Source organism: Parastagonospora nodorum (assembly GCF_000146915.1).
Source record: "Parastagonospora nodorum SN15 chromosome Unknown scaffold_25, whole genome shotgun sequence".
Classification (NCBI taxonomy): domain Eukaryota; kingdom Fungi; phylum Ascomycota; class Dothideomycetes; order Pleosporales; family Phaeosphaeriaceae; genus Parastagonospora; species Parastagonospora nodorum.
The window spans coordinates 52,259-78,556 of NW_001884573.1; the positions used below are offsets into that span (position 1 = coordinate 52,259).

The 26,298-nt window shown below is 52.6% G+C and overlaps 12 protein-coding genes across 12 annotated transcripts; 6 read left to right on the plus strand and 6 right to left on the minus strand.

The window, feature by feature from the left end:
* Positions 1–631: 631 nt before the first annotated feature.
* SNOG_13041 (hypothetical protein) lies at positions 632–2,081 on the plus strand (the record flags this gene model as incomplete). Its single annotated transcript, XM_001803203.1, has 3 exons — positions 632–883; positions 936–1,547; positions 1,608–2,081. 3 exons carry the CDS (start codon positions 632–634, stop codon positions 2,079–2,081), a joined length of 1,338 nt encoding a protein of 445 aa, XP_001803255.1.
* Positions 2,082–2,407: 326 nt separating this feature from the next.
* SNOG_13042 (hypothetical protein) lies at positions 2,408–3,403 on the minus strand (the record flags this gene model as incomplete). Its single annotated transcript, XM_001803204.1, has 3 exons — positions 2,408–2,649; positions 2,700–3,285; positions 3,362–3,403. 3 exons carry the CDS (start codon positions 3,401–3,403, stop codon positions 2,462–2,464), a joined length of 816 nt encoding a protein of 271 aa, XP_001803256.1. The 3' UTR covers positions 2,408–2,461.
* A 2,125-nt stretch (positions 3,404–5,528) lies between these two features.
* SNOG_13043 (hypothetical protein) lies at positions 5,529–7,062 on the plus strand (the record flags this gene model as incomplete). The annotated part of the gene is made up of 6 exons (XM_001803205.1): positions 5,529–5,700; positions 5,757–5,818; positions 5,874–5,964; positions 6,120–6,482; positions 6,562–6,714; positions 6,788–7,062. The coding sequence occupies 6 exons, from the start codon at positions 5,529–5,531 to the stop codon at positions 7,060–7,062; spliced, it is 1,116 nt and encodes a 371-aa protein (XP_001803257.1).
* A 528-nt stretch (positions 7,063–7,590) lies between these two features.
* SNOG_13044 (hypothetical protein) lies at positions 7,591–9,436 on the minus strand (the record flags this gene model as incomplete). Its single annotated transcript, XM_001803206.1, has 3 exons — positions 7,591–8,153; positions 8,435–8,526; positions 8,646–9,436. 3 exons carry the CDS (start codon positions 9,434–9,436, stop codon positions 7,591–7,593), a joined length of 1,446 nt encoding a protein of 481 aa, XP_001803258.1.
* A 667-nt stretch (positions 9,437–10,103) lies between these two features.
* Positions 10,104–11,944, plus strand: SNOG_13045 (hypothetical protein; the record flags this gene model as incomplete). Its single annotated transcript, XM_001803207.1, has 5 exons — positions 10,104–10,331; positions 10,409–10,525; positions 10,579–10,678; positions 10,855–11,451; positions 11,562–11,944. The coding sequence occupies 5 exons, from the start codon at positions 10,104–10,106 to the stop codon at positions 11,942–11,944; spliced, it is 1,425 nt and encodes a 474-aa protein (XP_001803259.1).
* A 196-nt stretch (positions 11,945–12,140) lies between these two features.
* Positions 12,141–14,548, minus strand: SNOG_13046 (hypothetical protein; the record flags this gene model as incomplete). The annotated part of the gene is given in 4 exon segments (XM_001803208.1): positions 12,141–12,360; positions 12,411–12,891; positions 12,909–13,767; positions 13,790–14,548. The coding sequence occupies 4 exon segments, from the start codon at positions 14,546–14,548 to the stop codon at positions 12,297–12,299; spliced, it is 2,163 nt and encodes a 720-aa protein (XP_001803260.1). The 3' UTR covers positions 12,141–12,296.
* Positions 14,549–15,018: 470 nt separating this feature from the next.
* On the plus strand, positions 15,019–16,980 carry SNOG_13047 (hypothetical protein; the record flags this gene model as incomplete). The annotated part of the gene is made up of 5 exons (XM_001803209.1): positions 15,019–15,039; positions 15,081–15,320; positions 15,359–15,424; positions 15,473–16,161; positions 16,449–16,980. The coding sequence occupies 5 exons, from the start codon at positions 15,019–15,021 to the stop codon at positions 16,978–16,980; spliced, it is 1,548 nt and encodes a 515-aa protein (XP_001803261.1).
* Positions 16,981–17,824: 844 nt separating this feature from the next.
* Positions 17,825–19,235, minus strand: SNOG_13048 (hypothetical protein; the record flags this gene model as incomplete). Its single annotated transcript, XM_001803210.1, has 3 exons — positions 17,825–18,225; positions 18,282–18,990; positions 19,041–19,235. 3 exons carry the CDS (start codon positions 19,233–19,235, stop codon positions 17,825–17,827), a joined length of 1,305 nt encoding a protein of 434 aa, XP_001803262.1.
* A 209-nt stretch (positions 19,236–19,444) lies between these two features.
* On the minus strand, positions 19,445–20,256 carry SNOG_13049 (hypothetical protein). The gene is made up of 2 exons (XM_001803211.1): positions 20,213–20,256; positions 19,445–20,166 (listed from the first exon to the last, which is right to left on the minus strand). Exons 1-2 carry the CDS (start codon positions 20,244–20,246, stop codon positions 19,613–19,615), a joined length of 588 nt encoding a protein of 195 aa, XP_001803263.1. The 5' UTR covers positions 20,247–20,256; the 3' UTR covers positions 19,445–19,612.
* A 722-nt stretch (positions 20,257–20,978) lies between these two features.
* SNOG_13050 (hypothetical protein) lies at positions 20,979–22,801 on the plus strand (the record flags this gene model as incomplete). The annotated part of the gene is made up of 5 exons (XM_001803212.1): positions 20,979–21,309; positions 21,360–21,485; positions 21,534–21,626; positions 21,676–22,106; positions 22,135–22,801. The coding sequence occupies exons 1-5, from the start codon at positions 21,211–21,213 to the stop codon at positions 22,799–22,801; spliced, it is 1,416 nt and encodes a 471-aa protein (XP_001803264.1). The 5' UTR covers positions 20,979–21,210.
* A 217-nt stretch (positions 22,802–23,018) lies between these two features.
* On the minus strand, positions 23,019–24,048 carry SNOG_13051 (hypothetical protein; the record flags this gene model as incomplete). Its single annotated transcript, XM_001803213.1, has 3 exons — positions 23,019–23,708; positions 23,763–23,822; positions 23,902–24,048. 3 exons carry the CDS (start codon positions 24,046–24,048, stop codon positions 23,019–23,021), a joined length of 897 nt encoding a protein of 298 aa, XP_001803265.1.
* Positions 24,049–24,404: 356 nt separating this feature from the next.
* SNOG_13052 (hypothetical protein) lies at positions 24,405–25,530 on the plus strand (the record flags this gene model as incomplete). Its single annotated transcript, XM_001803214.1, has 4 exons — positions 24,405–24,441; positions 24,505–25,019; positions 25,069–25,232; positions 25,281–25,530. The coding sequence occupies 4 exons, from the start codon at positions 24,405–24,407 to the stop codon at positions 25,528–25,530; spliced, it is 966 nt and encodes a 321-aa protein (XP_001803266.1).
* Between the last annotated feature and the right edge of the window lie 768 nt (positions 25,531–26,298).

Below are 26,298 nucleotides of genomic sequence, written 5' to 3' on the forward strand. Positions count from 1 at the left end.
AGTTGTCGTATTATATATCACGTAAGCAGTAATTTGTACTTTACATTACCCTTCGCTGACTGGATATTGTAGCGTTGTAGTCCAACCAACATCTGACTGCATGTAAACACTGCATCTCGACTCCACATCACACAAGCCCCGTTGTGATGCATAAATGGCTCAATTTCCAATGCATGTCTTGGAGGTAAGCGAGAAAACATCAGTCAGATGACTAGCACAGCACCAACAATCCAACGATGCATTCCTTCTCGTAAGCAGAGCCGACTGTCAGCAACCAGCTTGTGCAACAATGATGATACGTAAGCATTATTCACGAACTGCACTGAGATATTCCGTGTTAAGGCCCGAATCATGTCAGAATCGAGCTCATTTCGCATCCTTCGGATCCTACTCTGCATGCGGCGTAAGTCTGTGGCGCGTTACATGCGAATCCAAGAGTCTGGATCCACGTAGGCTTCAAATTTTCGGAAGGACAAACTCAAGTCAGCATTAAACGAATTAGTTCATAGTGTATACCAGAGTGTCCGCTGTTACGCAAGCTACAATTTTGAGTAAAACCGAGAAAGCTCTGGTCAGCACTCCTAGACACTCCAATCTTTTCAATCTTTTCTCATTTTTCGAAGATCACACAATGGCCGAAATGAGCTTGTTAGCTCCCTTGGAGCAGCTTCGCGACTTGATCAATACTTCAATTGGTGTTCTACAGAAGAACGAGAAAGAACTCCAAGAGACACCATTCTCTTCAATCGCTCTTGAATTGCATCCCGTTCATCAGTCGACCAATATCGAAGTCAGGAAGGCATTGAAGACGATTGCGAGCTCTTCACAAATGCTACGTGCACTTACCGACCCGCACACTTTTTTGAATGACATATTTATGGGTGTAAGGCAGAATCTAAAGCCACGCGTCTATCCAGTGCTAACTAGACATCTAGTTTCATGATGGCACAGCCCTTCTCGTCTGTGTAGAGGCCAACGTCGCAAACATCATTGGGGGCACGGAGATGCACATTGATGATGTTGCCACCAAGGCAGAAATAGAGAGTGACAAACTGGCTCGTTACATGCGCAATCTCTGCAACAGTCACGTCTTTCGCGAGGTCTCCCAGGATGTCTTTGCAAACACATCCTTGTCTGGGTTACTCCGCGAAGAGGGAAAGCGAGCACATGTGGCTCATTGCCTCGATTTGGTTCGCAAGAGCTCCTGCAGGGCTTGGGATGCCTTGAAGCTCCCTGAGTTCCGGAATTCAGATGCTCCTGACAAGACGGCCTTTAATCTGGCTTACAACACCAAGCTGAAGATCTTCCAATACCTCTCTGAGGTTGAGCCAGAGATTGGAAAGCGCACAAAGCTGGCTTTTGCTAGTGGAACTAAGGTCAATACTGACGAGTTCCTTGGCGTGTACCCGTGGGCGATGGAAGGCAACGCTAAGATTGTCGATATCGGTGGCGGAGTTGGTGGGGGAACTATGCCCGTCATCAAAGCGTTCAAGGATCTCAAACTTGTCGTGCAAGACATACCTGATACCCGGTCCAACTTTGAAAGAGTAGGTCAACCCACCTCGCTCGAGTCTGGCAAAGAACAGCTATGCTAACTTTTCATCTAGGTATGGAATGAAGATTGCCCAGAGGCCATTCGTGACGGCCGTGTGAAATTCGCTGTCCATGATTTCTTCACTCCGCAGACTGAAGAGGCCAACATCTATTTCATGCGACATGTAATTCATGACTGGCCGGACGCCGAGTGTGTGAAGATATTGGAAAATACCGCAGCCAAGATGACCTCTTCTACCAAGCTGCTCATTTGTGAGCACGTTGTCCTACCGTCGTACCGACTTCCTCCAACCGCGAACCTTGCGACGGGTTCTGCCAGAGATGATTTCGCCGCACCCGAGCCACTCCTTGCCAACTGGGGTGCCGCACACACAAGCCGTTTAGACTTGCAAGTCTTGGCTTGTCTTAATGCACGACAGCGTACGCAGGCTCAGTACGTAGCGCTGGTTCAGCAAGCAAGGCTGGAAGTGGTTAAATTTTGGAGGAACATGGGGCCCTTGGTTATTATAGAATGCCGGAAGCTCTGATAAGTCGAGCTTGTGACATATGAGCAATACATAGCTACTGCAATAGAAGATATAAATAGCGTTTTCAGAAGTCTGAAGGATGCCTAAGTGTTGAAGCTGAGCAAACTCGAGAGTATAGATTGTATTGATTACTGCTCTTCTAGAGTATCAGAAGAGCTGGTTTAAATGTACAAACAGATCATGGAGAAATTGTAGTCCACTTCCCGATCTGAGTCAGCTAGGTCACGTGGATCAGCACTTCACTGTTCTCATGTATCGATGCTGCGACACTAAGTCTATGCTTATTCCACTGAGCTTCATATGCAAATCTCCGCATCGCATTGTATCTACAACCATTCATGTATTTATAACCATTCTTGTGTCTACAATCATTCTTGTATCTACAACCACTCGGTAGTGTTGCCCCAGTAGCTCAAGAACTGGCCACTCTGCTCAGGCTTAGACTTCTTTACGACTTCCAAGATCCTCTTCACGCTCTCCTCAGGAGTGACCGGACCCTTCCATTCGGGGTACTTTTGCATCAGCCTGGCGAACATGCCCTGCATCTTCTCCTTATCCGCTTCGCTGACTGTAGACGTCTGGTCAGAGAAATTGCAATCAAAGGGAGGGAAAACCTACAATTGGCGGACGCGTTCATCAGCGTGTCCGTCGCAACTGCGCCAGGCGCAATGCTCAGGAAGGTGAAGCCTTCGTCCTGGAGCTCGGCCGCAAACTTGGTGATGACAATGTTACCTCCCGCCTTGCTTGCGCTGTACGGAACTGAGTTCGCGATGCGGGCCGCCACAGTCTCAGGCCCATCAGCAACGGCACTGGATATGTACGTAACGCGCTTCTCCGTGCCTTTGCGGAGGAGCGGCAGGAAGGCGTTGATCGCGAACAGCGGTCCAGCCACATTGGCCTCGTCACTCTTCTTAAGCTCCTCAAGGAAGAGCTCGGGCTTTTCGGCGAAATCAGTGGGGTTCATGCCACCTGTGGTGGAAGAGAGAAAGGCGCCGTTGATGATCAGGTGATCGATCTGGCCGTTGACAAGGGAGGATGTGGCCTTTGCTGCAGCTTTCAAGGAGTCCGCAGAAACCAAGTCAGCCTCGACGACATGCACATTTGCAACCTTGTCGGCTTTCAGCTTGCCCTCGAGGTCGGCGGTATTGCGTGCAGTCCCAACGACGGTATTTCCCTCAGCGGCGAGGGTTTGAATGAATTGATACTAAGATATTCAGCCCTTTCCTATCTTCTAAGGCTGAACCAGAAAAATTGTGATGTAAAAGATGCGGCATACATACCCCGATTCCGCGCGAGGCGCCGATGACAACGGTGGTAGACATTTTCGTTATTAAAAAGAGTCAGAGGAGAAGATTCTGGATCTGCAGGTGGCTACTGCTACAAGTTCTGAGAGGCTGCCGTGTTATAGGCGACACTCCGTCCGTTCGGCGGAGCATTTCTTAGGAATTGGTCAGCGAGATGAGTTGTGATACTTCGTTCCGGAACTTGGGGATCTTGGCTGGAAGCCTGTTTTGGGATTCGTCCACTCGGCGTTTATGAAAACGCGGCTGACTGCATACATTAAGGTTACACAAAGGATTGCGGCGTAGTTGACTAAGGTGGGCACGTGCACTAGTTTAGTCACGGCCAGGGCTCGCCGGCCGAGGGGAACTTCGCGACACCTGGCGTGCTGGGTGCTGCCGTGCTGCCGTGCTGCCTACTGCAATCCTTCCGTGCTCACTCGGACGCCTTGCGTGCTTAATTGAACCCCAACCCGGAACGAATTCCGTGAGCCCCACACTTGCGCCCTACAAAATACCGCAGCGGTTAATCTGCATGCCCTTTTTTGTGAGTAGGTCCGGGCTAGAATAGGCAAGGCTAGGTAGTAGAAGTACTTGCATTACAATTCCTAAAACATCCCTGGCACGGTACGGTTCTGCGTTCTGCATAGGTGCAAGGAAAGTCAATGCATGTTCGCCTTAATCGCATAGCAGCCTTCAAAGACCTAGCGAATTTTTTCCGCTTTGAATGACTCCAAAGATGCTTTCTACTAAGCTCATGCGTCAGCGTCAAGAACACCCACATCGAGAATTGCATGTCAACTACTGACTGCATACGACGTTCTCACCTGCAGACGCAAGCGAAAACCTAATAGCGTTGACTTCCAAGGTTGTTGCTAACATCACCTTGCTAACGCCTGTTTGCGCGCTACAACGCGTTGCTTGTCGTGGCTCTTTCACAACCTGCGTAAATCTCCTGATCGGGAAGTCTAGATTCGAGTGGCTTGCGCAGGAGCGCCAACTGGGTAGGCAATGCGACGCGGGGCCTCGTATCAATGCTTGTGGCGTAGCCCAACACGAGAAGGCGTAAGAAGATATTTCGTGATCTTACGTCTCCGTTTTGTGAAGGATGCTGCAGCTGTTACTGTGGAGTCAATGTGCTGAGTTCCTCGCGGAAGTCGTAACCGATGTCGCCGCCTCACGTGGATGTGGCGTACGGACCTTTACGACCCGAGATATCCCTGCCAAGAGGCGTCTAGTCAGCTTTCTAGTAAGCTGATACTTCAGGCTTGAAATGTTGGAAAGGCGTTAAGCGTTGAGCCATAGTCCCCATTACGGCCGCAGAGATGTTGGAATCATGGCTCTCTGTCAAGCCCGAGCTTCAAGGCTACGCGTGTGGTGGTGTTTGGTGGCAGACATCTCGGGGAGCTTACCACAAGCACACGTATCCGAAGGGTGGTCAATGATCTCAGAAAGCGACTTGAGTATGTGGAATCGGTCAGATAGCCCCCAAAGAAAACGGGCTATGCGGACTATTCCAGCGCCACCGGAGGTTTTCAAAAATCGAATGTGTATAAGAATAAAATAGCAAAGCATCATGCTTTCCAGAGTATCATCTAGAGTCTGTTCTCCTGCGCCATGTTGTCTCTATCTGTGCTCCTTGTTCTTCTAATTTCACAACTTTCCTCTTGTTCACCTCTATTGAACCATGACTTTTTGAGTCCTAGACAAAGCGCTACAAACGAAACGGATGTCAGTGACTTTGTCAGGAACCTGAATCTCGACGGGTCAGCAGCCGACGCTCTGTTCAAGACTCTTCAAAACGATCGAGACGTGAAAGCCCTGCTTACAAGCAAGCAATACGACAAGTCCTCGCTGGCCCGTCTATCATGCGAAATTCTCCATAAGAATCTGGGAGAGAATGTAGTTTCATCCAATGCAGTTGAACAAGTCGTTCAACAAAGCTGGTCAGTTAGACCCGAACCACCATAGCTCACTGTTTCCGCTCACATTGGTTACTAGGTCAGAGGCGTGTTGGTTGATTCCCACTTGTATCATCAGGCCGCAGACTGCGAAAGACGTGTCTAAGGCGCTGCGCGTTGTGAGATTCTTTCGAACAACTTTCGCTGTTCGCAGCGGCGGCCACTCTCCAAACCCTGGGTTTTCTACGCTGTCCGATCCAGGTATTATGATCGATTTGCACGATCTCAATCACATCTCAATCAATGGAGATAGAAGTGTTGCAACCATAGAGCCTGGAAATGAGTGGATCCAGGTCTACGATGCTTTGGACAAGTACGGCGTAAGTGTCGTTGGAGGGCGTGGTCCGACAGTTGGAGCCGGTGGATTCATGTTAGGAGGTCTGTATTCCACAAGTCACCTGTTCGTATCTACGTATGTTACTAATTGACTGTAGGCGGCTACTTCCACTGGTCTGGCAAGTACGGCATGGCTGCAGACAACGTGAAAGATTTCGAGGTGACTTTGCTGTCGCTGATCTTACCTTGAGCCAATGCTGACATTCATGCCCTAGGTCGTACTGGCTGATGGAACCATTGTGAATGCAAATGCGAAGACCAACACCGATCTTTTCTGGGCACTCAAAGGCGGAGGTCCAAACTTTGGTACGTGTTTCACTCGAGTCCACGGGTTTTGTGGTAATCGTATTATCCGGCCCCTAGTTGTCGCTCAGTGATTGTCGTGCCCTCGTTTCTAAAATTCCATACACCCACTATCTGCATATTTGTTTCGCGTCCTTCCACTGACTGGCTTGCGATAGGAATTGTCACCAAGATGCAACTCTACACCGTCCCAATCCAGAAGATCTGGTATCAGCTTGGACTCTATCGTGCCGAGCAGGCTCCTGAGCTCATAGACGCTTTTGCAAAATGGCAAAATGAGGGAGCGTCCGACACGAGAGGCTCTGTTGGTTTTCTCATTGGCACTGAGACGGCGTTCGTTGGTCTTTTCTGGTTGGAGCCTGCCGTGAAACCAGAGGTCTTTGCACCCTTCTACGACATTCCTCAGATCGAGCCAGCCGCGAAGCCTATCAATAGCACCTTAATAGAGCTAACAAACCTGTTGGGATTCGTTGGCGGTGCATCTTCGGCCAGGTACCTGATTTCTGCTCAATGCCACACGCGTAGGTCCTGGCTAATTCTCGCCTAGACATGATTATCGCGCTCTGACCACCAGGGTGGACGCCGAATTGTACAAACAAGTATATGAGTTCTGGAAGCCAAGGGCGCAAGCGCTACATAACACGACCGGTGCCAACTCGACCTTTGTGTTCCAGCCCGTGCCAAAGTCTGTCGCCGAGGCAGGTATCGCGAAGGGAGGGAATGCAATGAATATCCCAGTAGAGAACCAGATGTGTAAGTCTCGCTGCCACATCCCATACCTGCTTCACAAGTATCTACCCATTGAGTAATGACTGACGATCCTTAGGGTGGAGCTCTACGATGGACTGGGAGGACGCAGCGGATGATGACACTGTGCGAGCGTTGTCGATTGAGACCACTAATAAGTGGAAAGAGCTCGGTCAAGCTCGTGGCTCCTATTTGCCTCACTTATTCATGAACGATGCTTCTCGTGACCAGAACCCCTTGGCTTCTTACGGGCAGAAGAACCTACAGCGGTTGAAGCAGATTGCTGGAAAGTATGATCCAGGACAGCTATTCCAGAAGATTCAGAACAGTGGTTTCCTTCTTTCCAAGGCTTAACGTATATGGCGAGTGAGTTTCTACTGACAAAGTGGGGCTGATTGTTTGGAGTGTTGTTCTTTGTACGGGTTTTATAGATGTATGCAGAGATTGCTTAAGCTTACTACTTCGACGTAAATTTAAACACGTACTTTTCAATGCGTAAGGAAAGAGTTTTCCTTGCTTGTGTGCTGCTTCTGATTCTTCTTGCGAAATGAATGTATCGTTTGACACCATCAGCATTACAATCCCGTGCAGGTGAAGAAGCAACAACGAGCACCCAACGCGATTCGTATCGTGTGTGCGAAGGTTGTATTCAACTCCCTGTCGTCCCAAGGTTTCTTTCGAGGGCTATCAACCACCCACATCCTTCAGCTCACATACGTTGAGGTCGAAAAACGCGCCCCTAGGCCCGTCCATCTTCGCAGCATGCTTGCACACTCAGCATACAAACCCGTGTCTCAACTCAAGCACTTGTCTTCGCAAAAATGACTTTTGATTGTGTTATGAAAACTCTTGATTGTTTATGACAAGTGTCAGCTAGTCATTCTATCTAAACCCAATAAGCTCCTGCTTTAGAACCGGTGCTCCAACCACAATAGGTCTATCATGCTTGTCCAGAAGCTGCAGAAACCTTCCGGGGGATTCAAGTACAACATGCTGCCACATGAAGAGCTTCAAGGAAGGACCTGTCCCAAGCTCCCTTGCTTCTGCCTTCGACGCTTGTAATTGTTGCGAGAGTCCAGGCGCTGCTTCATCCATAATACTATGAACTACAGCGTCTTCACCTTGCTTTTCTTCTTCGCCTGATAGCGCGAAACCGTAATGGCGGTGGTCTGCGAATATCGCAAGGACGTTGCGGTCCTGGTCGCTTGCGAGAAGGTCTTTGCAGTGCTGTGCGTTGTCCTCGCAGGTGTCGTCGTCGTGGAGTCTGGTGGTGGGAAGCCGCGCCATGTACTCCGCCGTCTCTCCATCGATGCTGTTGCCACTTATGACAATGTGTGGGCGGCTTGATTGGCGAAGATCGTCCAGCTCGGCACCAGTGACATGGGTCAGATCCCAAGATATGTTCTCGCGAATGACAGACTCCATATTCTGGCGGTGCTTGACGTCTAGGACGCATATTGAGGCGCGGAATATGTTTTTGTGGAACCCTGATGGCAGTCAGTTCTATCTCTGTCGAAAGGTGGCTAGATACGTACCATGCGAACAGTAACGCCGTGAAACTATCATCACCGGAGGGGATGTTTGGGCCCAGAGCTCACGAAGAACGAGATAGCCAATGTAACAAGAGACGGAGCTCACGCCTTTGGCACTGGTTCTTTTGGACTTTTCAAGGAGACTGTTGCAGAGTTTCAGCCTTTGTGGATCATATCAACATATTTGACTATACATACCTGGCCATCAACTGTCGATCGGGTGAGAATATTCGGGATGTAGAGCTCAGCCAGGCGCAACTGCAGTCTGAGAGGTAGCTTTGCAAAGCTGCAAACTCCAGTTCAATGGGCCTCTTTGTGGGTGGCTGACATGGATGGGGAAAATTACCATCTAGTAATTTGTTGCTGCAGTCGAAGGCTGATTGGGGGTTGATATTCGCGCCATACACTTGAGCCCGGACGGTGAAGTGCTTGTACTTGGACAAGACGTACGAGTAGACTAGAAAGTGCACGACTTGGTGCCAGTCCCAGGGCTCCCAGTAATCCGAAGTAGCCTCGGCATACACCACCGACGGAAAATTTGCTCGTTCTTCCTGCAGGTCGATCGGGTCGATCTGCGATATAGAAGCTGTATCGGAAGCACTTGTGTTTGTGCTGCCGACACTGATCCTGCTCGCACTAGCCTGGCTGACGGATGGGCTAGCAACACTGCTGGCGACAGATACAACCAGAGCAGTATTTGAAATCTCCTGGGTGCGTTCTGGTTTTTTTGGCTCAGTCCATCCAATTTTTCGTAGAATCTCATCGATGCTCATGCCTTGCTTAGACATTCCCAGCGCTGCTGGACCTTTCTTTGACACTCCCATGTTGCAGACCTCTTTGCAAAAGGTGTGAGCGTTGTCTACAACCTTCTTCAGATGATCGATAGTTTGCTCGATGAAGCGAACTTCGGTGGTAGACGAGACATGCTGACGGTATCTGTTGAAGATTTCGAGCAGCATACATGCTCGAAGTTGACAAGACGTGTCACCCACATGGGCATCAAATGCCATATATCCAGGGGAGTTTACGTCGAATTCGTTCTCACGAAGGAGTTTCAGGAATAGCTGCAACGCATCGATGGCGTCGTTGCCTCCACGAACAATATTGAACAAGTGCCTGGGAATAGCAGACGGTTTGTGAAGTACACTGGAAGAGATTTTTGCATGCTTTCCCGCTGGAAACAGATAGGTTGCCATTTTGAACAGATGGATTGAATGAGGACTTGATCGTGAACAGTACGAAGCGTGTCCGGTGAACTTGGCTAAGGGAAAAGTATGATATCGAGCATCAATTTTCAATCCCTTATTATTACTGAAACGGTCTTAGTCCAGTTGGGACACTTGGACCACTCTGCGACTCTATGCATCTCCCGTAAGACGAGTTTTGGTAGGATTTGAGAAGGATACTCAGCATGCAGCTGTAATGTCACACAACAGGATGATAGGTGGAACATGTGACCCAGCACGCCATAAATAAGGTTTACCACACGCCGGAAGAGGAATGGAGAGGAGCTCGTGAGATCCTCCGGAAAAAAGAGAAGCGAAGTTGCCAACATTGTGGCGCCAAGGTACCATACTTGCATGCTGACCGGCTGCATGTCACGCGGGCCTCGCCGACCATCTTACTTGAGGCTCGTATTAGTTACGCCCGTGAGCGTTGGCTGAAACCTGCATGTGTCTTTCCATTCCTTCGAGTGCATTGGTCTGTATTGATGCTTTCATTACATTTCTCGTAAATTACAGTGGCTTGCATCGTGAGGGCTAATGTCTGCACACCTACTTAACTTCGACGCTGAATTCCACTCTCGCTATCTTCAAGATTTGCCATTGCTAGCTCAGCACTCTGCTCCTTTACTCTCTCGTTATGGAATCTACAACAACGACATTCTCGCTGTTCGCTGTGAGAACGGTCTTTTGCTGCGTGGTACTGGCCGTATTTTTGGCAGTCTTCAGTGCTCGTAAGCCAAAGTCCAATCTTCCATGGGTGGCTTTGGACGAGGATCCCACAACGAAGGGCCTTCAGAATGTCGGAAAAGCTCGCAGACAGTGGGTCGAAAACTGTAACGCTGTCATCGACAAAGGTCTGAGCGAGGTAGGTCATGTGATTCGGCAGCAGCCTTACCACAACTCACTTCTCTTAAGGCCTGTTAAACTCACCACTGTATATAGGTAAAAGGCGCATTTTGGGTCCAGACCGACGTCGGTCCTAAGATCATCCTGCCCAACTCGTATGCGGAGGAGATTCGGAATAGTCCGCACATGGTCTTCTCAGAAGCCATCAAAGAGGTATGGCTATTGGTTCAATGGGCATGGAACATTACTAACTGAGTTGCGTGCAGGAACTTCTGGCTACATACTCGGGTATCACGCCAATCGGCTTGTTGACGGATGGCCACGTGTTCCAAGATCTTACACGCATCAACTTGACCCGTTCGCTCGGTACGCATCGTGGAGCCCCTGTCTACCGACCAAAGAGCTGATAGGACACCGTAGATGCTGTGACACCTATACTCAACGGGGAGACGCGAGTCTCTTTGCAGAAATTGTTGGGTGACAGTAAAGGTACCTAGACGACCAGTCTCCAGTCGAAAGCAATTTTCTTACCAAGACAACAGAATGGCGCGAGACACCGATCAGGAACTTTGCCAATGATCTAATTGTACGCCTATCAACTCGAGTGTTCTTTGGGAGCGAACTTTGCCAAAACCAAGAATACCTCGACCACATCGTTACTTGGGGTAACCTGGTCTTGATGGTCAACGCAGCTCTTCGTCCGTGGCCTCTTGCTCTCCGTAAAATTGTCCATATGTTCCACCCTTTCTCGCGCCAGATACGCAGTACGAGAATGAAGATAAGAAGTATCATTTCTCCGCTCATCGCTGAGCGTGTCGCGCTCAAGAAGCAGGGGAAAACATCAGCCAAGATGTCGGACATGGTCGGGTGGATGGAAGACATCATCGAAGAAAAGGGAGCGAATGTCGATCTGATCGACGGGCAGTTGTTCATAGCCTTTGCTGCCGTCGAGACAACCAGTACGACTTTGGCATACCTCATACTAGACTTACTGGACCATCCGGAGGCGGTAGCACCCCTTCGACAGGAAATCATCGAGGTTCTTGGGTCGAGCGGTTGGAGTAAGACTTCTCTCATGCGCTTAAAGTTGCTCGATAGCGCTATGAAAGAGTCGCAGAGATTGCATCCACTGAGCCATCGTAAGTCAAGACCTCCCTCCAGTGTCTCTCAAACCTCATGTAGGCTGACGGGATTGTAGTCAATATGCAGCGCAAAGTGATCCAAAATGTGACTTTGTCAGACGGGACAGTGTTACCCAAGGGTACGCAGACTTTCGTCAGGTGGGAGACTCGCAGCTCAGAATCGGTCTACCCAAACCCTGATGAGTTTGTTGTCGACCGCTTCCTGAAGATGCGTGAGAGCGGGGAAAATGGAGCGAGCAGCAAGTGGCAATTTGTCAGTACTTCGCCCGAACACCTAGCTTTCGGGCATGGACGCCAAGCTTGTCCAGGACGTTTCTTCGCCAGCAACGAAATGAAGGTGGCGATGGTGCATATACTTCTGAAGTATGAGTGGAAGTACACGGGCGAGGGCAGAAAGCCAGAACAAACCATCTCGCACATACCCATGCTGCCGTTTGATCAGAAGGTCGCATTCCGTCGCAGAGAGGTAGAGGCTGGTTTGGATTTGTAGGGGACATGGGCGTGCCGAAGACCTTCCGTGTCGGGAAAGTCGTTTAGAGTTGCTGTAGATTGCGGCACTAAAAGGCTTGTCTCGCATCCCGTCTGCGGGGGGATATGCATCCGAAACCAGTGAAACAACGTATTGTCTTTAAAGAACCACCACTTGCGCATGTTCGCGATAGTAGAACGGAAAACAAACGAGGCTGTTGCTTTCAAACACATGTAATTGCAGATCTATATGGGATGCCGATGTCACAGGCCTCTAAATTCCGCACCGAGACTTCATGATGCATAAATCCGTGAAATGCTAGCTGCTTTGAATCCGAACATTCCTCTCACGGAAACTTTTTGTTATCCTCCACTTAAGCGTTCTCCGCGGTGATCAGCTTCGTGATCTTGCCAATAGCAATGGTCTGACCTTGGTCACTGGGGTTCTGTTAGCATATGTTGACAATTTGCCCCGCATCAAAACTTACCGAAGGGTGAATCTCCCAAGTTGCGGGTAATCTTCGAATCGCTCAACACAAATGGATCCAGCCGTGCCTGTGACTTCTAAGCGCGCAATGATGCTCATGCCCTTGGTTGCGAAACCTGGAGCCTTCTTGCTCTTGCGGCCTGTGCCCTTCTCGAGCTTGTGCAGTAAAGCCGAGATGGTAACTTCTTCCTGTGCGGAGTGAACATGTAGCACGCAGTTGAAGCCGGCCGTCATGATCGACTTGAGGTCAAGGAGCACCACCTGCGCCTCGAAGGTTGAAACGCAGTGGACTGGTCGCTTCGGTGAACAAAGCACATATCCGGGCAGGATATCTTCTTCTTCAACACCTCGTAAACGGATGCGCACTTGGTCACCGCACGTTGCGGCGGGGATTTCGTCTTCTTGCTCTCCATAGAGGGCGGAGATATGGATCATCTGTCGATTAGGCATCATGATGTACTTGTTCTCCTTCTTGATGATACCTTGAAACTGTCAGTACCGCTCATTGTGTTTTCAAGAAAGGAGTACGTACCAGATTCAATCTTGCCCTCCACCATGGTTCCCATATCCTTGTACTTGGCAGCGATGGGCATCATGAAAGGAGCGTTCAGCTTGCGCTCAAGAGCCTGCATGCCATCCAGGTACTCCAGAAGAGAAGGACCATCATACCAAGGTGCCAGATCCTTTGGCACGCGCTCCTTGATACCCGTGAACGTCTGCGCACTGACGGGCATCATGGCGATGTCGGTCTTGGGGTTGTACCCAACACCCTTCAAGAACTGGACGAGCTTGGACGTGCATTCCTTGTATCGCTCCTCAGACCACTCGACAGTAGGGTCATCCATCTTGTTGACAACGATGACGAGCTTGTTCACACCCTGAGTCTTTGCCAACATGGCGTGCTCGCGCGTCTGTCCGCCCTTTTCAAAACCAGTCTCGTACTCACCTTTTCGGGCTGAGATGACGAGAACACCAACGTCGGCTTGTGAAGCACCGCCAATCATGTTGGGCACGTATGTCTTGTGACCAGGGGCGTCAAGAATGGAGTACCGGCGCTTCTCTGTCTCGAAGAATCCTCGGCCGACCTCGATGGTCTTACCCTGTGCCCGCTCCTCCTTGTTCAAGTCCAGCGCCCATGAAATGTACCAAGTCTCTCGGCCGGCGTCCTTTGCTTCTCGCTTGTACTTGTCCAGTGTTCGCTCGTCGACCATGCCCGTGCTGATCAAGATGCTACCACCTAGTGTCGACTTTCCGGCATCGACGTGACCCAAGAAAATGATGTTGACGTGCTCCTTTCCGTACATCTCGGCCAGCGTCGCCTCGTCAACGTCTTCAAGCTCCTTTTCCACATCCACTGCCTTTGCAGCGGGCTTCTCCGACCTTGAAGGACTGTTGCGACCGGATGATGGCGTTGGTGACGTGCGGCCCGGAAGCGGCTGGTGTGGTTTCGCCGGTCTTCTCGATGGCTTTGGCGGCGGCGACTTTGGCTCCAGCCTCTGGAGCGCCCTTGTCGACGTTCTCCTTCGCGGCCGACGGTGCTGCTGGGGTTCCAATGGAGAGTACCTTGGTCTGCCCGGCCTTCTCGACCTTTGGTGCTGCTGCATCAGCGCCGATCGTCAGGACCTTGGCCTTGGGCGCACCGTCGCCACCGATGGAGAGCACTTTGGCCTTTGGCGTCTCCTTCTTGGGCTCTGCCGCGGAAGCACCCTCCGCGCCTGGCTGGTCTGCCTCCCCTCGCTTTGCAATCTTCACAGGTGCCTGTCGTTGCTGCTGGGGCTGTTGGGCCTGCTGCTGGTAGCCGTACTGGTTTCCGTAGCCCTGCTGGCCGCCCTGCTGTCCGTAGTTCGGGTAGCCCCCCTGTTGCTGCTGCTGTCCGTACTGTGGGTATCCTTGCTGGTAGCCATATTGCTGCTGTTGCTGCTGCTGGCCGTAGTTCTGGTATCCGCCTTGTCCATATTGCTGGTACTGGCCGTAGCCCTGGTTGTATCCGCCAAACGCCTGTCCGGGGACGAAGGCCTGCGCGCCGGGGGTAAAGGATGCCGCGCCGGGGGTGAAGGCGCCAGCATTTGGGTTGTTCAGGTTCATGCCCTGGGCCTGCTGTGAGAGGCGCTCCTCCTCGTCTTCCCAGCTTTCGGCCATGGTGTGCGGGGCTCGTTAAGAAAAAGAAGTGTCGGGAGTGTTCGGGGTGTCGAATGGACGGAGTCGCGGTTATGGGGTGTGTATGCCGTCCAGGAGACGACGCGCGTGTCTATATAGGCGGTGGCCAGTGGGGCGGTGCTGGCAAAAAGTGGAGGGTTAGTTGTGCGCCGTTCGCTGCTCTTACCAGGTTTTCGCGGGGTCGTCGCTGCCCGTTGTGGCTGACTCAAAGCCGTTCACTGCCTGATGCCCTATTGGCCCACTCACCAGCCACATCAAAACAATGCCATCGAGCAAACACATTCAAACATGGGATCCATCGCGAATCTGCAAGCCGTGATTCACAGAGGACTCATCCTCGACTCACCCTCGACTCACAAATGACATAATCAGCTGCCTCCGTGCCCCATCGCCTCTGCCAATCCTTCCTAATCCTCGACTTGCACCGCAACACCGCGTCGAGCCCAATCATCATGGATGTCCTCCTAGCGAAAGTATGACTCCCATCGGCCATTATACGGTTGGCACTATGCAGCCCGAAAGCGTTGCCGTTGCCCGAGATCCCAAAGCTGACCGCGGAACAGGTGACCCAACAGGCGATGAGCTATGCCATTCGCAGTGGCATAGCAATAACCAGCACTTACGCCCTGAAACAATGCGGACGATTGATGAAAGTGAGTACAAATCCAGCGACATCACGTCACCTCCACCTCCACCTCCATTAGTCGCGCTGTTGGATCCCCGACAAGAGCAAGAGCAGGAAAAGAGCAAGATGGTATCAGATTTCATAGGCCTCTTGCTGACAGGCCTTAGACCGTGGATGGCCGCGAGAAGGAAGAGTTGGCTACTTTGCAGCTGCGACTCGACTCAAAAATCAAGGTAAGCTAATACTTGGTATCGATCACAACTATTTCCTAAGACGTCCAGATTGTCTCGCCGGCTATTGACATGATTGAGCTGATTGCTGCTCGTGGAAACACATCTCTTGAATCAGCTGTTACACTCACAAAGTCTCTTCGATGGGACATCCAAACCCTTGGTAGCCGTGTTGAGAAGGCCGTGATAGAGGAGCAGCTTTCTCGAAGAGGCAGCTCAAAGGCCAGGTCACGCGCGCAGAACGACATCGAACTCAACGTCATCATTTCAGAGATGAAGAAACTTCTGGAGCGCATCGAAGACGCTGTACCCCTCATCAACTTAGCTATCACCACCTCTGGCGTCAGTCTGTCTACGACACTACCAGCTACCGTATCACCATCACGGCTGCTACAAGCTAGTACCTTCCTCACTGCTGGCGACATGCAGTATTGCTCTTCGAGGCCCAGGTCACAGCAGATAGGACCAACTTTTACACTCTCCATGTACATGTTATTCGCCGGCCATGCGAACCGACCACATGAGGAAGGACTTCGTGACACCACGTGGAAGGAGGTTATGCACAAGGCACGTGTGACGCTTCTGAGAGTGCCGCTCGATACTGTTTACGACTTTCCTACGCCGTTCGGGCCCACATCGAGCCGAACTGATGAAGCCAATCATCGACAGGTTCCCTCCGATAACAAGCTTCAGGAATTCGCGTACCAGCTACTGATTGTCGAAGACTTGGGACGACGGCCGTGTGCATACCTTTGAGGAAGACGAGCCACAGCCGGGTCCGTACGACAATGTTGAGCAGGCTGGCGTTCGTGAAATTATACCCATCCATGAGGTGTCCAAAATCTTTTACGCAGACACTGGAAAAATCCTCAACATAGGCACGGATGGTGAAACCAATAACCCAATCTTGCTTTTGAAGCGAGACATCAACGCTGCGCCACCGCGTCGCATGATGGAACAACAGCCCACGGAGGCAGGCTACGACTCAGACGATTCTCACACCATCGGCGAGGATGAAGACGAGCAGACAGAGCTTGAAGATCAACTCCGCAGGGAGTCTCACCCCCGGCTTGCAAGAGCAGCCAGTAGAACCCGAGCAGCCTACTTTCCCGTGGCGTCTCCCGCCGACGCTCGATCTCGAATGGATGGCATTTGAAGTCTACACCGAAGACCCATCTTCAGACTCAGAGCTGGACGACACTGAAGATCTAGAAGCAGAACTGTCATCCCCAACACACGGATCAGGTCCGGATCCCTCAGGTGTCCTAGCCGGTCTCTCAAACCTAAACCTACGTCCGTCTACTCCGTCGATGTCCCCACCACCATCGCAAAACACCCAACTCGTCCCCTCCCCCCAGAAGCCCTCCGCTCCCGCCCCACGCTACGAAACCCATGCGCGTACCACCCTCCCACCCATAAAAACCTCCCTCTCCCTCCTCGAAATGCTCGTCCGCCTCACCGCACTCCAGCAATTCCAGCAGTCCTCCCACCTCGCTATCCCAGACGAGTTCCTCAACTTCTTCCTATCTGATAGTAGCACCGTGGGCGCAGGGAAGTGACGCCGATCTGCGCCGCCGCGTGCGCCGCGAGGCGCGTATGCGTGTAGGTTTCGACCCGTACGACGAGAGCCCGATTAAGCGGAGGGGAGTAGGAGTACTTGGAGCACGAGTTTCACGACGACGAGCCTGGTTCACCTGAAGGTGGCGCGCCGTATGACTACGAACGGTTATCCGAGTAGTCGACCGTCGTCAAATTACGCTCGATCCCGCCCCTTGGTACGCCAGTCGGTTCCGCTTTCGTCACCATACTTTCGGCAATGAGGCGAGTCGGTCCAAGTCGTCTACAGATGTGCTGCGAGAGAGCCGTCCGCCGCTTGGAAGTGTTTCTTCGCCGAGCCCATTGCTGAGACGCGCAACGACGCAGCCGGGCCAAGGAGGGAATATGAAGCAGCCGAGCTTTAGAGGACCACCTACTGCGCCGCATACCTCCAGCTCGCCGCGACATGGGCCGGCGCAGTCTTTTCGGGGAAGTTTGGCGCCCGACACGCCGCCGAGCAGTATTCGGAAGACGGAGTAGGATATTGCTGATGGACAGGTGGTATGTGGTCGTGCAGATGTGTGAGGAGGTAGTTTTTCTAGACTGTTACAGCAAGTGCATTGCGAAGGCGTTCGGGACCATCACGGGTTTTCCAAGATACCATTTGTTATACTTCAAAGCATAAGATAGCGTAGATGGCGTAGCAACATTTCATCAGATCTCAACGAACAAGACATGGTATTTATCCGCATCACAAACAAAAGGCCTATCAAGTTCCCAGTTTCCGAAACGCCGTTACCCCTGTTGCCCTTCTCAATCATTGTAATCATTCCCAGTCTTCCTCATCACTCTCCTCGTCCTCCTCGGCTAACCCGCCTTCTTCTTCTCCTGCTGTGGGCTGCCTGGCGCACGGCTTGTGGCGCCGCTCACGAGATCGTAGCTCGCGTCGCTGTCGGCCACACTCTTCTCATCATTTGATCGGCGAGGCTGTGCGGGCTTGAGATTTGCGACTGGCTTTGGTTTGTCTTCGGCTGGGGGCTTGAGGGTTTTGACAGAGGCGGCGAGGTTGGTGGCGGACTTGTTTGAAGGAGCGCCGGAAGACTCTTCTTCTTCGTCGGAGTCCTCCTCTTCATCGTCCGACTCTTCTTCTTCTTCATCCTCGTCCTCTTCTTCGGCGTCTTCGGCATCTTCGGCGTCGTCGTCTTCTTCCTCCTCTTCGTCCGAGTCTTCGTCCCAGGCCACTTCTTCGTCGTCGGCGGGGTTTGATGCTGTGTAGAGTTAGACATAGAACATCGTTGAGGTGAAATGCTCAAATATAGCTTACCCTTCAACATGTCCCTTCGACGCTGCTCCTCACTTTCAATAACGTGTCTAAGGAAGTAGTATCGTTCCCAGAAACTCGCATAGTCTACCTTCTCCGGCACGCACTTCTCCATGGCAGTCCTCAACTCCGTATGCTTCTCCAGATCCTTTGCGATAGCATCGGTCTTCTTCTCCACGTCAAAGTCCTTCCTCCACTTCTCCCACTCGTCGCTCGCAGGGTCCTTCAAGAAGGAATCCAGGCTCGAGTGTATGACGTGCAGCTGTGCATCGAAGCGTGTGGCATGCACGACCTTCTTGCCACTGCTATCCTTGGACTCGAAGAGAACAGTACCGTCTTTCTCTTCCTGCGAGCCTGATACGGGAGGGGCAATAGAGACGGCATCGGCCAGAAAGCTACGGATGTTGGTGCCGAACTTGAGCAGTGCCTCGTCGGCCGCATCCTCTGCCTTTTCAATCTCCTTGAGGCGCTTTGCTGCGTCAGATCGAAATCGTGACAGCACGTTCCTTGCTTCTTTGACTATGTCTGCGGGGAGCGACTCGGGGCGGTCGGGGTGTGCTTCCGGATCTTCCGTCTTCTTCTCGGTGTTGATGGTCTCGCCAGCCTGAACTGAGAGATTTCGCGCATGCTTCACCAGAGTGGAGACACCGGCCGTGGCTGTCTTGCTCGTCTCGGCGTATTGCTTGCTGGCGGTGTCGTAGTATTGCTCGCCCTGGTCCGTATTAGAAACTGTGCCTGTGTGAGCTCGCGACAGATCCTCACCTGCTTCTTTACTGTGCCGAAAAATCCACCCAGCCTTGCCGCCCAAGGACTGCTGGATATGGCCTTGTAAGCATCTTGTATCTCAGCATTGAAGTTGTTGGCCGTCTCCTCGTGGGTTCTGTCCCCGCTCCCTTGCTGACTGGACTGGTCCTGAGGGTAGCTCTCTTCTTGAATGTGGTCGTATGCCGAATCCATGGCGCTGGTAGAGAACGACGCAGTGCGTGCTATACTAGGGTGCAGGTGAGGTACTTAGCTGAGATGGCACATGAATGTCAGGCGGGGAAGGCCCAATGCAGACAGCCGCCGCAAACAGCGCCGGACTTAGTGGGTTAGCGAGCCCGCAGTCCAGGGGTCCAACACCATTTGCATGTTACACATCACGTCAACAAGCACTTGGATGGAACTTGGAAAATATTGCTTTTGCTCATGTACAGTGCTCTGATCGACCTGCCGATACAGAGCGGCGTTCTGCGGTCAGATCTAGCACTGAAGCTATCTAGCTAGCGCCATGTCTCTTCATTCGATGCTCGCTCTCCCGATGTCAAACTGCTGAAGCTCAGCGCCGACCTCAATTACCTCTTCTTCTTTCCCACGACCTTTGTGAATCCGTCATCGTCCACCTCGGGCTCAGGTTTGGGCTCTTTTGCTTTGGCAGGCACCAACGCTGGCGCATCACCCATCTCAACGTCCTCGTCATCCTCGTCGCTCTCCTCATCCACGCTATCCCACTCGGCCTCTTGGTTGCTCTCCTTGACGTTGACACTCCCCGTGTCGACCTCCTTGCCCTTTCTTGATTCCCACTTCTGTTGCAGCTTGTCCACGATGTCGGTCTTGCCCTCCAAGATCTCCTTCCTCAAGGCCATTATCTCTCGGGCCACGTTGACTTCTGTCTCGTCTTCGAGGCGTATGCCGAATTCGTCTTCAAGCACCTGGAGTAGCATGACTTCTACGTCTTCGCAGTCGGTCGCAGGCTCGCTGGCAAAAAGGTCGCTGATTTGACCCGCCAGCCAGTCGCGCTTGTCGGAGGAGTCGGGGCCGCCCCATTGATTTTGTACGGCGACAGTCAGGTCAGCCCAGTTGAAGAGCGTGTGCCATATTCCGAGGTCGAATTTTGACTGTAGTTGTTCTGAGAAGCATGAGCAACGTGAACCAGACGTGAGCGCTGGACTTACCAGATATCGCTGAAGCATTCGCCGGCGCAGACATAGTTACACGGGTTTCCTGGTGGTGTTTGAAAATGTCCGCTGTGTTGCGTCACAAAAGTTGCATGGGAAATTTGGCCCTGGCTAATCGATAAGCGCCCGCACTTGCACCAACCCCACGCTCTCGATCTCGCGCATGCATGTGGGCAAGATTCCGAGGCCTCTGCCCGCGACCATTGTAGGAAGCAATCCAATACTCATGTCCGTCCGGAATGCTCCATGAGTAGCAGTTTGATCATGGGGCATGCGCCCAGTAACAGGCTATGTATCCCAGTATGCCAGAACGGGCCCAAAGAGTGCAGAGTTTTATGGCATTATGACATTGGCAACATCTCCTGAGCATGTGCAGAGACTTTGCAGAGCAAACTGTGCATGTCGCCATCCTAAGGACTGTTGTCCAAGGACATTGTTGGATAACTTGGCCATGCAGCGGTGCAATGTCATTCCGGAAAGGCACCGGCCGGCGCTTCACATAGAGAAAACAAGCGGTGACTGCTGAACTTGGGGCTGTTCGGCGACACGACGGCTCCCATTCTGTCATTTCAGGGTCTTGCTAGCTGTGACGGGTTAAGCACATGGTGGCGCAGCAAGCGGGACGATGTGACGGTAATGTAGATCGAGCGCGGTCTTGATGCGCATCAATTCAAATCGTTCCAGAACATGACATCATCTCCCACGGACAAGGAGGAGCAGATGCGCCAACATTGCCCCAAACCCTGCTTCGAATGGCACGGATCTAGCTCGGCTGATGAGCTTAAATTATTCTTAAAAGACCCTGGATGCCTTACTCTCGTGTTCCTGCATTTATTATCATATCACATTATTTCCTGAGCATATTGAACATTCAAGACTCGGACCGCTACCAAGGCTAACGGAGACAACCCCGCCTTGACAACACCCAAACAAACCCAACAACACTGCTACACACAAGTACCACAACCACAAGGATTGTATAACTTCACACCACAATGTCTGCACCAGCTTCCGCAACGACCGAGATGCCCTCGCGCAGCTTCACCAACAACTCTGCCGACGAGGAAGCCGTCCCAGGGGAGGATACCTCGGAGGTAGGGCACCTTCATTGCACGTGCGGCTCCAAGTAGCTAAATTTGTACAGGTCACCAAGCTCTTCAGTGAGCGTCTACAGGCTTACAAGCATGCGGTTGCGTACCTGGAAGACTACGTGGGCGCGACGGAGAAGACAAACCACGCACATGGCAAGGAGTATGAGCGAGTTCTCAAGGTAGGACACATTGCGAAGAGCAAATGGGCATGTGCTAATAGCTTGCAGACGGTTAAGGACCCCTTGAAGCAAGGCCACCACTTCGATCAGTCGCTCGGCGGTATTGCAGGCATGTTTGAGAACATACGATCAAACACCCAAGTACGCTACCCTATCTTTCGGTTGTATCTTTCCGCTAACCCGTTGTTAGGGCATCTCCAACCAGCACTACGAAACAGCAAAGCAACTCAAGAGCGCTATTCTGCCCATCTTCGAGCGTCTACACACTGAGATCAAGAACAAGAGCAAGGAGCTGACGAAGGGCGCCGGCAAGGGCGGCAAAGCCGTTGACAAGGCGCGAGCCCATACTCAGAAGCACATCGAGCTGCTTGGTCAGCACACGGCTGTTTTCGACTCTCACAGCGGCAGCATGAAGGCTGCAGACGACCCTTACATTCTTCAGCGTGGTGTCATGCACCGCTTGAACAAGCAGGTTCAGGAGGAGAACAACAACCGACAGGATCTGATCAGTGTTCAGAATTCTTTCGCCCAGTTTGAGGCACACATCATCCAGACGATTCAGCAGGGCATGGGCCAGTTTATGCAAGTCATGAACACGCAAGCTGAGCACACCAAGGCTGCGTACGGAGACATGGTCGGGAACGCACAGCGCATACCACTTGACTTTGCAGTGGAACGGCTTCATCCAGCGCAACAACACCATCCTCATCGACCCGTCTGCCCCCGCAAGGACCGTGACACAGATTCAATTCCCCAACCAGAACCACCGCGCGACTCAGCCCCTCATTTCGGGCTCGCTTGAGCGCAAGGGCAAGATCATGCGCTCTTACGACACAAACTACTACGTTGTCACACCCTCCAAGTTCCTCCACGAGTTCAAGACTGATGACGACTTCGCCAAGGACCCGGTACCCGAGATGTCCCTGTACCTGCCTGACTGCATGGTCGGTGCGGTCAGTGGCCAGAAGTTCAATGTCAAGGGCAAAGACGTGTCGAGCAAGCTTGGCAAGAGTTTCTCCATGAGCCATGAAATTCAGTTCAAGGCACACACACCACAAGCCGCGGCCCAGTGGGGGGAGATTATCGCCCAGGCTGCCGGTACCGTTACCGCCGAAGTGCCGGAAGGAAGCACGCCCACCAGCCCCGTGGGAGGTGACGTGAGCCCTGTTGGACAGCCTGCCCCGCTCCAGACTCAAGGTCTTGAGACTGCGCCAGTGGGTTCTACACCTGCCAGCGCGGTGGCTCCGGCTAGTGCAGTCGATCCTGGCAGTGCGGCAGCCCCTGGAACTGCTGCTGCCCCTATTGAGAAGGTTTAGAGCGGCCTACTTGCATATAGTCGTGTTTACAGCACCGCTGGATCTTGCTACATCCTGAACCCCCTAATACACACCACTGATACCACAATCCGTAATACACCCTAGATAGCAGAATCCAATAATACTGTGCTCATTCTACCATAACCTGAATGATATCGAAATGCCTATCACATCATGCTCATTTCCATTCAATCCCACATCTGCCTAACATTCAAGTTCACCCTCTTCCCCTCCATCCACCCCTCCCAACCCTCATACCCCTCTCCTGGCCCACCCCCCTAAATACTCCGGGACAACTCCCCGCCACAATCTGCGGCACGCCATGCCACGCAAACCGCGACGCACCAGACATATACACCGCGCTTCCGGACCTCAAGCGCAACGTTAACACCTTGTCGTCATCCGTGCCAATGACGAATACCGCGTCGCACCCCAGACTCAAACTGATCAGCCCGTGAGATGAAGTCTCGGCGACGTCCCGGTGCACGCTTAATGTGTCGCCGGGCGAGTACAAGTTTACGATGGCGGCTTGGGCGCGCGTGGTTGTGAAGATGGACTCCAGCATGTTCTTTGTATCTGCTGGAAAAGGCGGGGGAGTGGCGTCGGGGTATTTCTTCGCGGTCCAGTCGTACTGCCCACCCAGTGTCGTCCAGCGGAGTTTCTTGTTGAGGAGTTGGGTGATGCTGAGGGGTTTGTGGATGCTTGGATCGAGGGGGTGGGCGATGGGGTCGCGGGAGGATGGGGGGAAGGAGAAGAATGATGAGTGGGATGGAGGGTAGGTGAGGGTGTAGTGTGTGTGGATGTTTGTGAGATGCGCTGGGGAGGAGAGGTCCCGGTGGAGGAGGCGGGAGAGAAGGAGGAGTTGGATCTCGGGAGGGAGGAGGGAGGGGAGAATGTGGAGACCTACCTGGTGTCAGGAATGGAGTGGGAATCTGAGATGTGGTATTGCGAGGTTTCTTACCTGGCATGTCTTCATGTTCGTAGATGGAGATTTTGGATGCAGATTCTTGAGGCAGACTATCTGTACATGCATCCGCACCAGCAAATGCACGAAAGGTTTCGGTCAGATCTGCGGCGTCCAGTTCCCTCACTACGCGTACCCCTTCAGGAAGACAGTCTTTAGATGTTTGGGTCAGATCGACAAGGTCGGCATCTGTGTCGAGATCCTTTGCCTTCATCTTCTGATACTTCTTGTAAACATTTCGGATATTTTCAGGCGGACGTTGATGAGGATCAAGGCCCTGCATGCTGCCTGTCATACCAATCTCTACCCGTGGACTGTGTGAAGTGTCATGCACGTGATGTGGAGGGATAATTGTGAAAGCGCGCTAAGCTCGCGTCGTCGGCTTGTTTGGCTTAGCCTGATGCGACCGGGGATGTACTGTTTACTGCATAACATCCAAATCGACCACTCCCTGAGCCCCGCCTTACCCGCGACACACCTTCGACGACTAACCCACAGGACCGCTCGACCCATACGCTGCAGCTTTTTTGCGAAAAGGACACCGACACGCTCGTGCTTCAGGAAGAATCGCCCCCCAACGCCGCCAGACACGCCAGACCGCCTATCGTCTGAAGAGCTCGACGCTCGTTTTTCGACACCATGGAGAATTATCAGAAGATGGAGAAGATCGGCGAGGGTCAGTCCACCGTGCTGAGCGGCTTTCCTCGAGCATTGCGCCCATACTGACACGGGTTGCTAGGCACTTACGGCGTCGTGTACAAGGCCAAGGACCTGACGGCAAAGGACGGGCGCATTGTCGCCCTCAAGAAGATCCGACTCGAGGCCGAAGATGAGGGCGTCCCGTCGACCGCCATCCGCGAGATCTCGCTGCTCAAGGAGATGAACGACCCCAACATCGTGCGCCTGCTCAACATTGTCCACGCCGACGGCCACAAGCTGTACCTGGTGTTCGAGTTTCTCGACTGCGACTTGAAGAAGTACATGGAGGCGCTGCCAGTCAGCCAGGGCGGTCGTGGCAAGGCGCTGCCGGAGGGCACTGGTCTTTATGGAAAACCGCTGAACATGGACGAGACCATGGTCAAGAAGTTCATGATGCAGCTGTGCCAGGGCGTGCGGTACTGCCACGCCCACCGCGTCCTGCACCGCGATCTCAAGCCCCAGAACCTCCTCATTGACAAGGACTTCAACCTCAAGCTCGCTGATTTTGGCCTTGCTCGCGCGTTCGGTGTCCCTCTCCGCACATACACCCATGAGGTAGGACGGCATAGAACCGCTGCATGTGAATTTGGCTGACATGCTGCAGGTTGTCACACTGTGGTACCGCTCACCGGAGATTCTCTTGGGTGGCCGACAGTACTCTACCGGCGTCGACATGTGGTCTGTTGGCTGCATCTTTGCCGAGATGTGCACCCGCAAGCCCCTGTTCCCCGGCGACTCTGAGATTGACGAGATCTTCAAGATCTTCCGGTATGTCGGCTAGCAGATATCTGCATTTCCTCTTACTAACTCCACCAGCATCCTCGGTACGCCCAACGAGCAGGACTGGCCCGGTGTCACCTCCTTCCCCGACTTCAAGCCCTCGTTCCCCAAGTGGAATCGCACCGACATCGCCGCCATTGTCACCAGCCTCGACGATGTAGGCCTTGACCTGCTCGACAACTTGCTGGTCTACGACCCGGCTGGCCGCATCTCGGCAAAGCAGACGGTCCTCCACCAATACTTTACCGGCACTGGCGCCAACGGCTACAGCAATGGCTACCACTAGCCGCCCGACGTCCCTGGTGGATGCTACGAACGTTACGGAATCTTCATGGGAGCATAATTGGCACGGATTCACGGTGCAGCACGAACACAACTAGGGATCGTCCTTGCGATGCGTTCCTTTGTCTGGATAGGACGGGTTATACCCGAACGGTTGCTAAGGGGCGTTTTGGCTAGATCATGTCGCGGATAGCTTCCTGACATTTTGAATGAAGCTCATATAACACACGCACTTGCGCTTCCAGATTTCATCTTTTGACGTTGTATGTTCTCGGTGCACCTTTTGGTGTTGCACGATGTATGACGCAATGCGGCTCAGCCCTACGAGGGGCCCTGCAGGGACGCGTGCCGACGCGATCTAGTACCATGCCGCTGCCCCAAGATACCCGCTATTCGTTCTACTTCCATCATCGGCCATGACTTCGTCCACGCCAAAGTTACTTCCTCTCACAAGCGGTCCTCGACTAATCGTATACCACCAGACTATCCACGACCCTCAGGGCAATTACCACTCGCTTCTACCCCTGCTCACGAACAACACTGGCATCACACATGTCATTGTCGCCGCCATACATCTCAACGAGGGGCCGGGCAACATCACGCTCAACGACCACCGCCCGGATGACAAGCGGTTCGACCAGCTATGGGGCGAAGTAGCTTGGTTGCAGGGTAGCGACGTCAAGGTCCTAGGCATGCTGGGTGGTGCAGCAAAAGGCTCCTTCGAGCGCCTCAGTGGGGACGATGAAAGTTGTACTTTCCCCCCCCCCCCCAC